Source organism: Trichechus manatus, unplaced genomic scaffold, assembly GCF_000243295.1.
Source record: "Trichechus manatus latirostris isolate Lorelei unplaced genomic scaffold, TriManLat1.0 scaffold00076, whole genome shotgun sequence".
NCBI classification, from domain to species: domain Eukaryota; kingdom Metazoa; phylum Chordata; class Mammalia; order Sirenia; family Trichechidae; genus Trichechus; species Trichechus manatus.
The window spans coordinates 10,566,309-10,577,357 of NW_004444012.1; the positions used below are offsets into that span (position 1 = coordinate 10,566,309).

At 40.0% G+C, this 11,049-nt stretch overlaps 2 protein-coding genes across 14 annotated transcripts in view; one reads left to right on the top strand and one right to left on the bottom strand.

The window, feature by feature from the left end:
• TMEM87A (transmembrane protein 87A) overlaps positions 1-4,446 on the bottom strand; it is a 52,956-nt gene extending 48,510 nt beyond the window's left edge. For 6 of the 8 annotated variants that reach the window (XR_002824752.1, XR_002824751.1, XR_002824753.1 and 3 more), the window contains exons 1-2: positions 4,231-4,446; positions 2,845-2,905 (exon numbers count right to left, since the gene is read on the bottom strand). Coding sequence is in view for 5 of the 8 variants with exons in the window: in XM_023735160.1 (XP_023590928.1) it covers positions 2,845-2,905; positions 4,231-4,383 (214 nt within the window). In the remaining 3 variants the exon portion in view is untranslated. The remainder of the gene's footprint in view (positions 1-2,844; positions 2,906-4,230) is intronic. The other 2 variants (XM_012556744.2, XM_004380660.3) reach the window with 2 other exon arrangements.
• Positions 4,447-4,719: 273 nt separating this feature from the next.
• Positions 4,720-11,049, top strand: part of GANC (glucosidase alpha, neutral C) — a 76,360-nt gene continuing 70,030 nt past the window's right edge. For all 6 annotated transcript variants that reach the window (XM_023735157.1, XM_004380662.2, XM_023735154.1 and 3 more), the window contains exons 1-3: positions 4,720-5,487; positions 6,829-6,891; positions 8,997-9,105. In XM_023735157.1, coding sequence (XP_023590925.1) covers positions 5,459-5,487; positions 6,829-6,891; positions 8,997-9,105 — 201 coding nt within the window. In that variant the 5' untranslated portion in view covers positions 4,720-5,458. The remainder of the gene's footprint in view (positions 5,488-6,828; positions 6,892-8,996; positions 9,106-11,049) is intronic.

Consider the following 11,049-nt stretch of genomic DNA (forward strand, 5'->3'; position numbering starts at 1 on the left):
TACTCTGTAGACTAGAGGAAGGACTTCAGTTATACCACAGGTGTTAAAATGTACCTAGATTGTGCTGGACTATTAAATTCCCGAACTTAAAAGTATGTCGACCGCAAAAAGAAATTCAACAAGATCCAATACCCTTTCCTGATAAAAACACTCAACAAACTAAGAATAGAAGGGAAATTCCTCAATATGATAAAAGGCATTTATGAAAATCCCACAGCTAACATTATATTAAGGAGTCCTGGTGGCGCGATAGTTAAGGGCGAGACTGGTAACCAAAAGGTTAGGGGTTCGAATGCATCCAGCAACTCCTGGCGATCTGCTCCCAAAAAGATTACAGCCTAGGAAAACCCTATGGGGTAGTTCTATTCTGGCACAGGAGGTCACTATGAGTCGGAATCAACTCGCCGGCACCTAACAACATTATCATCATACTGAGTGGAGAAAGATTGAGAGCTTTCCCCTTAAGATCAGAAACAAGACAAAGATGCCCGCTCCCACCAACTGCTATTCAATATTGTACTGAAGTCCTAGGCAGAGCAATTTAGGCAAGAAAAAGATATAAAAGGTATCCAGATCAGGAAGGAATAAACAAAACTATCCTTATCTGTAGATGACATAATCCTGTATAAAAAATCCCAAAGAATCCACAAAAAAGCTACTAGAGCTAATAAGTGAATTCAGCAAAGTTGCAGTGTACAAGATCAACATATAAATATCAGTTGGGTTTCTATACACCAGCAATGAGAAATCTGAAAGGAAATTAAGAAAACAATTCCATCATAATAGCATCTAAAAGAATAAAATACCTACGAATAAATTCAGCCAGGGAGGTGAAAATCTTGTACACTGAAAACTATAAAATGTTACTGAAAGAAATTAAAGAAGACCTAAATAAATGGAAAGACATTCTGAGTTCATAGATTATAAGACTTAATTGTTAAGATGTCAATACTACTCAAAGTGAACTATATATTCAATGCAATTCCCATCAAAATTCCAAAAGTCTTCTTTGCAGAAATCAAAAAGCCAATCTTCAAATTTACATTAATTGTAAGGGGCCCCAAACTGCCAAAGCAATCTTGTAAAAGAAGAACAAAGTAGGAGACCTCAGACTTCCAAATTTCAAAATATACTATATAATGCTAGAATAATCAAAACAGTCTGATACTGGTATAATAATGGACACAATGACCAACAGAATACAACTGACAGTCCAGAAGTAAATCCATACATCTATGGTCAACTGATTTTCGACAAGGATGCTAAGTGAATGGGGTAAGAAAAGTGTCTTCAAAAAATGGTGTCAGGAAAACTGGATCTCCACATGCAAAAGAATCAAGTTAGACTCATACCTCACACCATGTATGAAAATTAACTCAAAATAGATCAAACACCTAAATGTAAGAATTAGAACTATAAAACTTTTAGAAAAAAAAGACATAAGAACAATGGTTCAAGACCCAGTGTTGGACAATGGATTCATGGATATGACACCAAAATCGTAAGCAACAAAAGACAAAACAGACAAATGGGATTTCATCAAAATTAAAAACTTCTGTGCATCAAAGAACTTTAACAGCAAAGTGAAAAGACAACCCACAGATTGGGAGAAATATTTGGGAACCATATATCTGATAAGGTTTTAATAAACAGAATATATTTAAAAAAAACAAACTACAACTCAACAACAAAAAGACAACCCAATCAAAAATGGGCAAAGGACTCGAATAGACACTTAACCAAAGAAGATATAAAAAGGCCAATAAAAAAACCAAAACTCAACCCACTGCCAGAGTCAATTCCAACTCATAACGACCGTGTAAGAAAGAGTAGAACTGCCCTATACAGTTTACAAGGCTGTAAATCTTTATGGAAGCAGACTGCCACATCTTTCTCCCACAGAGCAGCTGGTAAGTCTGAACTGCCAACCTTTTGGTTAGCAACACAGCACTTAACCACTGCACCACCAGGGCTCCTTCATTAGTCATTAGGGAAATGGAAATCAAAATCACAATGAGATACCACTTCACCCCCACTAGGATGGCTATTATCAGGAAAAAGGAAAATAACAAGTGTTGGAGAGGATGTGAGGAAATTGGAACCCTCACCCACTGCTGGTGGGATTGTCAAATAGTGCAGCCACTGTGGAAAAGTTTGGTGGTACCTCAAAAAGTTAAACATAAAACTACTTTATGACTCACCAATTCAACTCCTAGGTATACATCCAAAAGAACTGAAAGCAGGAACATAAACAGACACTTGTACACCAATGTTTACTGCACTATTCACAACAGCTAAAAGGTAGAATCAACCCAAGTGTCCACCAACACTAAGATGTAGTATATAAACACAACAGAATACTATTGAACCAAAAAGAGAAATGAAGTTCTGATACACGCTGCAACATGAACTTTGAGAACACTATGCTGAATGAAATGAGTCAGGCACAAAAGGACAAATATTGCATGATCCCATTTAGATGAAATATCCAGAACAGGCAAATGCATAGAGACCAAAGTTCATTAGTGGTTACATGGTACAGGCAGAAGGGGAAGTAGGGAGAAGATTATTGTTTAAGTGGTACAGAGTTTTTGTTAAGGGTGATGAAAAAATTTGGAAATGAATATTGATGTTCATTGAACGACATGGTGAACGTAGTTAATGTCACTGCATTGTACACGTAAAAATGGTTGAAAAGTCTTGTTATAGATATTTCACAATTAAAATTTTAAAAATTAAAAAAAAATGTTGACAGTAGTCCGTTAGAAGCAGAAATAAGTAATTTAAAAGTTTAAAGATCACTCAAGAACTTGAATAAAAACTTGATGAAATTCAAAAGCTCACATTTCAGGAAGATAGTGGTATTTCCGAAGAGGATCTTTCCAAAACTAAAATAATTTTTCCCCTGCAAAGATAAAGCAGAGAAAGATAATTAGCACCAAACCATTTAATTCCCAAGGCAGAACACAGCTGGTATGAAAACTTAAATTTATAAAACATTCAAAGTCGTTTTCTTAACAAAAAAAAAAATCAACATTTCTCTTTTCGGTAAAATTCAGCCACATCCAATAACCATATCCAATCTGCAGGACTTTGCCCCTTGGTGCAGAGACATGATTTTTTTCCCACAGGTTAGGACTTACAAGAGAGGCTGCTAGAAATCCCAGCTTAATTTAAATCTTTATGGGGGGTATCCCTTAATCAGCTCATTCCCTTTACTCACTAATCACTGCCTAGAATAACCAATCATTTTTTCAAATGAAGTATTCTATGAGCAGATAGCCAGTTACATTTTTAAATCTAAAAGAACTATCAACCATTTTAACAACAAAAGGTAAAAACTTAAAATCGAGAACCTGACGAACGTCACCAAATGAGCAAAACCTATAAAGCTTGGCAAATAAAAGTACAAGTAAGATTTCGGTATTTCAGTCAGTGAGCAGAGCAGAATGAAACAAAAAGACCAACATGTTTTTGTAGGACTAATGCTTTTCAGCATTTCCTGCCTGCATCTGGTTCTTGTCTATACCTCTGTACCAGTAATGGGGCTACACCTCTTATTCAAATGAAAGTTTAAAAAGGGGGAGGGGCCAGAGAGGATTAATCTAGCCAGTAAATTGTCTAAAATAAAGACTAGCCTTACCACATTAAATTTTAGAATGTTATTTCTTCCATTTTACCCATTCCTTCTTAAAATAGATGTAAAGGATGTCTCGGCATCCGAATTCCACAGGGAAGCTTAGAATAACCATTTCAAAATGTAAATGAGCTCACATAACTTCCTACACAGAATTACCAGAAACAAAAAAGTGCAGAAGAAAAACAACCAAACAGAAAAGAACATGCCTATCTACATATCCCTCACCTTCAAGCCGGAGTCACTACATTCTGTGAAACTTCAGCTATCAGAGAAAACACTCTCCGATCACACATCAAGTTTACACGTCCCGCGTCAGGCAGTAAGAGTTCTCTCACTTTCCTGATAAGAAACCGCTCCATCACTCCTTCCCGCTCCTGAAGTGGCCCTGACACTCTGGCTATTCTACCCAAAGAAGCGCGCTGCTTTCCGCTCCAGGGAGGTGGGTCCCTGTTGGCCAGCGACACACACGCTCCCGGCACTCCCATCGCTTTGGAAAGCGGACTTTTGCAGAATGGTCATGGACCCGTTAGGCCACCGTAGCCCCACCCCTTGTTCCTCTGCGTTCACTCACTATTGAAGTGAACACTCACCGACGGTAACGGAATGTGCCATTTGGATCGGTCGGCAGCAGCTACGGGTGCCGGTCCTACACTGAAAAACGACAATGGAGAGGGCTGAGCCCCCAGAAGAAGAATGACAGGCAACACCTGAAGCCACGCAGCCGCCGCCATCTTCACAACCATGGAGTGTCTAACGAAAGCATTTCACCTTCTTCCGGTCTGTCCTCCCTCTTCCGGCTGTGCTCTGGGGGCGGGATCATCCGGGCCCTCAAAACCTCGCGGGGTTTGTTTGTTTTGCAACCCACTGGCCCCTCCCCCGAGCGGTCGTCACTGCTGCGTGTGAGCACATGTCCTTCTGCTGTAAACAGATCACCTTGGAGCGTTAGGATGATATCCGAAAGCCACGCTCGCCTTAATCTGCTCTCCTCTCCCTTAGCCCTCCAAGGGCTTGGGGACCAGCAGGCACACTGTGCAGCAGTTCGTTCAGTCTTCCCGCTCGCCCCGGCCCCTCGTCCCTTCTAAGTCAAGAGTCAGACGCACGGGCTGAGGGTCTGGGAAAGCCCTAAGTCTGGCTGCCTTATTGGCGTCTGGAAGTGAGTTTTGCAAGTATTTAAGCAAAGGCTGAAATTTGGCAGAGGTGGAGTATAAGCGATTCCTGCACTGATTGGTGTAATGGATGATCTTTAAAGGCCCCTTCTAGCCCTGAAAAGTATGATGCTATGGGAGAGTTTAGCCGGCGAGCATCAGCCTCCAGCAATGACCCTGCCGGCACTCCCCCACTCGAAACTAAAACCAGGGAGGGAGTTTTTTTCCTCCATCTGTGACATTACCACCACAGAGGTAAACCTGCGGAAGCTTCACCCAATCACGGGAGGCCGTTTTATTTCGTACTTTCCGCGACCCCTTGTTCTCACGCTCGGTTTATATCCACTGGGGCTCATTGCGCACACGCCCCCTCCGCTGCAAAGACAGTTTCGGTTCTGACACTACGTGATGAAAGCACGTTTCCTCATCAGCGGCACATAACCACTGAAAAATTGCCAGATAAATCCCTGTAGAAACGTTAATTTGAGCCTAGAATCCTCAAGAGTAAGAGGCAAGATTCGTCTCCTTAAGCACCTGGAGGGACATTGTATTTACAGAAACTTGCCGCTGGTGAACTATATAGGTTGTAATTTAGAAGACGGCCGATTGGCGCTTTAAGGAGATCGTTTTGGCCTGAGAACTGGCAGCGAGTTCTCGGAGCTACTGGGGAGCCATGGAAGCAGCCAAGAAAGAGAAAATCAGGTAAAGGCCCAATGCTCCTACAGGGAGTGTTTTCAGAGCCCATGGAGGCAGGGGATATAGCACTTGAAAGGAACATCCTAGCTTTGAAAGTTTTACTGATTCCACTTCTTTGCGTGTTTTGTATTTGCACAGTTAATCTTTGTCGTTTTTTTTTTTTTTCTTCAGTTCCCCAGTGAGTTAGTTGATTATTAATAGGTAACCCCTCATAAAATACTTTCAAGATGGTTAAATAACGTAGCGGTAGGAGAAATGTGATCAGAGCTGTAACGTGAATTCCACGCGTTGGTTTCCGGATTCAGCAATACCTAACCTTTTCCTGCATCCTTCTGGAGCGCATTGTTCAAACCTAGAAACACGAAACTGCAAGCTTAACTTTTGCACAGTTGATTAAAAGGAACAGTGACATAGCTTGAGTCCAGTGAAGGTCTTGATTATTTCCGTGATAAACAATGTTTTAATGTGGCCAAGGGTGTCAGCTTGTTTTCATAATATTTTGAAATTTGGGTTTCAGTCGTAGCTTTTCTACATAGTCATGGACATGCTGGATTCAGGTGTATTCAGCCACATCTCTGTATGAAAGCCATTTTTTTTTTCTCTTTAAGTCGGGTAGAGTTGTTAAATCAGATGAAGGCTGATTTAAATACATAAACTCAAGTAGCAATATACATACATCTTACTCAGGTTTTATTCCAGAAGCCACTCTTCTAGAAACTTGGTTTTAAAAAACCTTGGTGCTTATATTGACAGCATCATCTTAAAAGCAAAAGATTTTCCTTTTACATCTGTTCCTATTATTCTAGCACCTGCAACATACCTGTCTAACAGCATTTGACAGGTTTTCTCTCACAAAGAGCTTGGGCACAACCCTTTATATCTCCCTCAGAGCCTGGAACTCAGTAAGAATATTCTCCAAAAAAATAAATTTTCTTTTAATAAATAATTGGGAGGTTTTGTTGGTGGTGGTGTTGGTTTTTTTTTTTTTTTTTTTTTTGCTAGATTTTCATTTTACTTTTTTTTACTTTCTAAAAGCCTTTAGTCTTTATTTTTAAAAGAACCCTTCATTATAAGTTGAAATTTTTTGAACCAAATTCACAGGATGTAGTCAGTGCTGTTTTTCCATTGCTTTCAGGGTAATCTGGGGACTTGGTGTTTTGTTGTTTACCTGGGATGATTATGAAAGGATACTGTTCTGTAGCACACATGCTATCCTGTTATGTTATGGCCGCTACACAATTCTGCACTGCAGAATAGACTCCAAAGGTTTATTTTCCATGTTCATACTATAGTTAAAGAAAGTGCAAAAATGGTAAAATAAGTTTCTGAAAATATCTTTTTACTTAGCGTTGACGATGAAGCTGTGGACAAAAACATTTTCAAAGACTGCAGCAATATTGCTTTCTACAGGTAAGGAAAGAAAATGTATTACGTAGATCAAAACATTTCTGGCAGTATTTCAAAATTGATACCTATTAAATTTTTGAGAACTAAAAAAACCTGTTGTCTTCGAGTGGATTCCGACTCATAGCGACCCTATAGGACAGAGTAGAACTGCCCCATGGTTTCCAAGGAGCGCCTGGTGGATTCAAAATGCCAGCCTTTTGGTTAGCAGCCGTAGCTCTTAACCACTCCACCACCAGGGTTTCCCTTTTGAGAACTAATAGAGGGTAAATTAAGAAATTTAATGATTGAAGGCATTCATCAGAAATGGGATTTTCACTTCTAACTTTATATATTTCTGTACTATTTGAATTTTTCAATGAACAGGTATTTTATTTTAAAAGCCAAAATAGTTTTAAATTTTATGCTTTTGAATAGATAATACTTTTACATGGTTCAAAAATGAAATGATATAAAAAAGATAGTACATTGAAAAGAGTTATTCCCACCCCTGTCCCATTCCACCCCATTCCCTATCTTGTCCCTGTAAGTAACCAGATTTATTAGCTTCTTATTTATCCTTACGGTTTTCTTTTTGTAAATATATATTTTTATATCACCCACTTTTTTATATCAAGTAGTTTTCTATATATACCGTTGTGTACCTCATTTTTTTCTTCTACATAATTTATCTTGAAGATCTGTGTATATGAGTGCCTGGAGATCATCTGCCTCCCTTTTCACAACTGTGTACTATTCCACTGGGTAGGTGTACTGTAATTTACTCAGTCGGTCCCCTTTTGCTAGACTCTTGGGTTGTTTCCTATCTTTTGTGCTGCCATAATGAAGATCTATAAATACGTCATTTCATACACGTGCAGGTGTATCTACAGGATAGATTTCCAGGAGTGAGAGTACTGGGTCAAAGAGTAAATGCACTTGAAAGTTTTTAAATGTTACCAGATTTTCCTCCATGGGAATTGTACTATTTTGTATTTCTATCACCACTATATGACTGCCTGTTTCCTGAGAGCCTCAGAATAAATATTTCTTTAAAATCTCTATTAAAAAAAAAAATTACTTAAACGATCTGGAAAACTAAAATCATCAAAAATTGGGTTATATATTATAACTTTCTAATTTATTGATTCTGCTGTGGAGGAAGAAAATCATATTGTAATTCTAAACAGGTGTCTTAGAGGGAATTCTGTAGTGAATGCCTGGTCACCTTGTTAAGCCACTAGATTATATTAGAATTCTCCTAGAATATATTGAGTTTCTATTTGTGTTCATTTCCTGGAAAGAGGGAGGGATATTAACAAGCACATAAATGTCAACTATGAAAATTACCCCATCTACTCAATAAAGTGGACAAGATGTCATCCTTGAGCAGTGTCATGCTGAATAATTTCATTAGTACTTCTTTATTAGTACTAACTTTATTTTTAGAAAACCCACTGCTGTTGAGTCAATTCCGACTCATAGCGACCCTACAGGACAGAGAAGAACTGCCCCATAGGGTTTCCAAGGTTGTAAATCTTTACAGAAGCAGACTGCCACATCTGTCTCCCGCAGAGCTGCTGGTGGGTTCCAACCACTGACCTTTTCGTTCGCAACTGAGCGCTTTAACCACTGAGCCACAAGGGCCTCTACTGTAAAAATACTCCTATTAATACTTTATTAGAGTATTAGTAATGTCTGGAGGGGCAGTGGTGGTTCAGTGGTAGAATTCTCGCCTTCCATGCAGGAGACCAGGGTTCAGTTCCCGACCAGTGTACCTCCAGCCCAGCCACCTCTTGTCTGTCAGTGGAGGTTTGCATGTTGTTTTGATACTGAACAAGTTTCAATGGAGCTTCCAGACTGACAGACTAGGAAGAAAGGCCTGGCAGTATACTTCCAAAAAATCAGCCAGTGAAAATCCTATGGATCACAACAGTCCAGTCCCATTGTGCATGGGGTCACCACGAGTCAGGAGTGACTTGGCAGCAGCTAACAACAACGACAGTAATGTCTGTGCCCAATTCACTTATTATCATATTCAATTTTAATGTGACTTCCACATGATAATGTAGTCTGTTGGATAATGACGGTCACAAATAATTCTCAAGCGTCTATACACTCCATGTCTATAGGCGTCAGAAAAAACAGCTCTCCAAGAAGTCCACCTGTCGGGCAGTACTGGACTCATTCACAACCGGCAAAGATAGCACCAGCTTCCAAATCATCAACGAAGCAACTAAGGTGAGATGGGAGTCTTATCTACTGATAATTATTTGTTTCTGTATTCATTTGGGTTGAGTGAAATATTCCACAAAGGTTAACAGAAACTATGTATATTTCAAACATAAACTTTGTTAGAGAAGAAATGTCATCTTTTTTATGTCTACACTGATATTACTTTAAAAATAATGTGAATATCAGCATATAGATTGCCTGTATGTCAGATACTTTCCTAGATGCTTTGCAAATGTTATTTCCTTTTAATTAGTCTTCATAATGTACCTAAGGTATACATTGTATTAGCCCCAGTTTTCAGATGAGGAAAATGAGGTCTATAAAGTCACTTGCCCAAAGTCACACAGCTAGTAACCAGAATTTCTCCTCTGTCTGTCGGACTCCATCAAACACCCATGCTCTTTCTTGCACTATTAATGTACAGTTGAACATGCAGCCTGAGCAAAGTAGAGATTCAGTTAATGTCCAAACCTCAAAATGTGACTGGGCCAAGGAAGCAGGGGACAAGCAAAGGTACTATGCAGTTGAAAACCTAAGTCACAAATGTTATGTCTCCTGAGCTGCTTTCCCAGCAGGTCTCCATACTTATTACATATTGAAAGGATTAAGTACTTTTTCTCACCCGTCAAGTCATCACACTGCTTCATATGTGCCATACAGATGGGTCAATCATAGAGGAAGTGCTATGGGCTGGACTAGGCAGTGTGTCTGTGCGTAAGTACCTTATGCTTTCAACTTGACTCCTACCTCTGAATCCTCCTTTCATCTTCTAAAGGCATCCTAAGCTTCTAAGGCCTCTCAGACCAATCTGACTTAACTGTTAATTCAGGTTCCTGGAAGATTAGTTAAAGCCATGCTGTCTGGGTCTTCTGACAGCTTGGATAGCAGCCCCACCAGCTCTCTAACAAATCTCAGTGCTGGGAAGCCGACTGAGAAGAAATCCCCACTTTCACTGCAGAGCTGTGACGGATCTCCTTGTGACTGCCACTGCCTTAACTCCTGCCCTGTATCTCTGTACTGAGGAAACTCGTCAGAGAGGACAGGACAAAAACTACCCCCACCCCCACAACACACACACACACACAAACCAAATGCCCCACAACTCATGGGGTTCTTTCATTTACCAAGAGGTCCCACCTTTATTCCCAAGCACAGGGAGCAGCTGCAAAATGAGGAAGCACTCTTCTTCATGAAGTTTTAGAAACTTTAGCTATTTCATAAACTTTGAATCCTCTACCATAGCTTTCTTGCCCAAGTTCAAATTAGGGGCTAAAATCATACCAACAGTTCCGTGTTCTCTATCCCCATTCCCTGTCCCCAACTTCTAATAACTTAAGTGTGTCATTATGGGAAGAGTACAGTTAGTTTATCTCTCGTAGCTACACAGATGGAATGTTTAGCCTTTCTCGAAAATCGATGCCACAGCTTCTCATACCACCCATATGTTTTTTTTTATTGTTGTAGTTTAAATGAAGTTTACATTTCAAGTTAGTCCGCCATGCAAAAATTCATACATACATTGTTATGTGACTCTAATTGCTCTCCGCATACTGTGACAGCACACTCCTCCTTTCCACCCCTGATTCCCCATGTCCATTCAGCCAGCTCCTAACCCTCTCTGCCTTCCCATCTCACCTCCGGACAGAAGCTGCCTGTTTAGTCTCTCGTATCTACTTGAGCTAAGAGGCAAACTCCTCACAAGTATCACTTTATGTCCCACAGTCCAGTCCCTGTCTGAAAAGTTGGCCTCGGAAATTGTTTTAGTTCTGGGCTGATAGAGAATCTGGGGGCCGTGCCATCCAAGGTTCCTCCAGTCTCAATCAGATCATTCATTAAGTCTGGTCTTCTTACTAGAATTTGAGTTCTGCACCCTACCTTTCTCCTGCTCCATCAGGGACTCTCTGTTGTGTTCCCTGTCAGGGCAGTCATTGGTGGTAGCCGGGCACCATC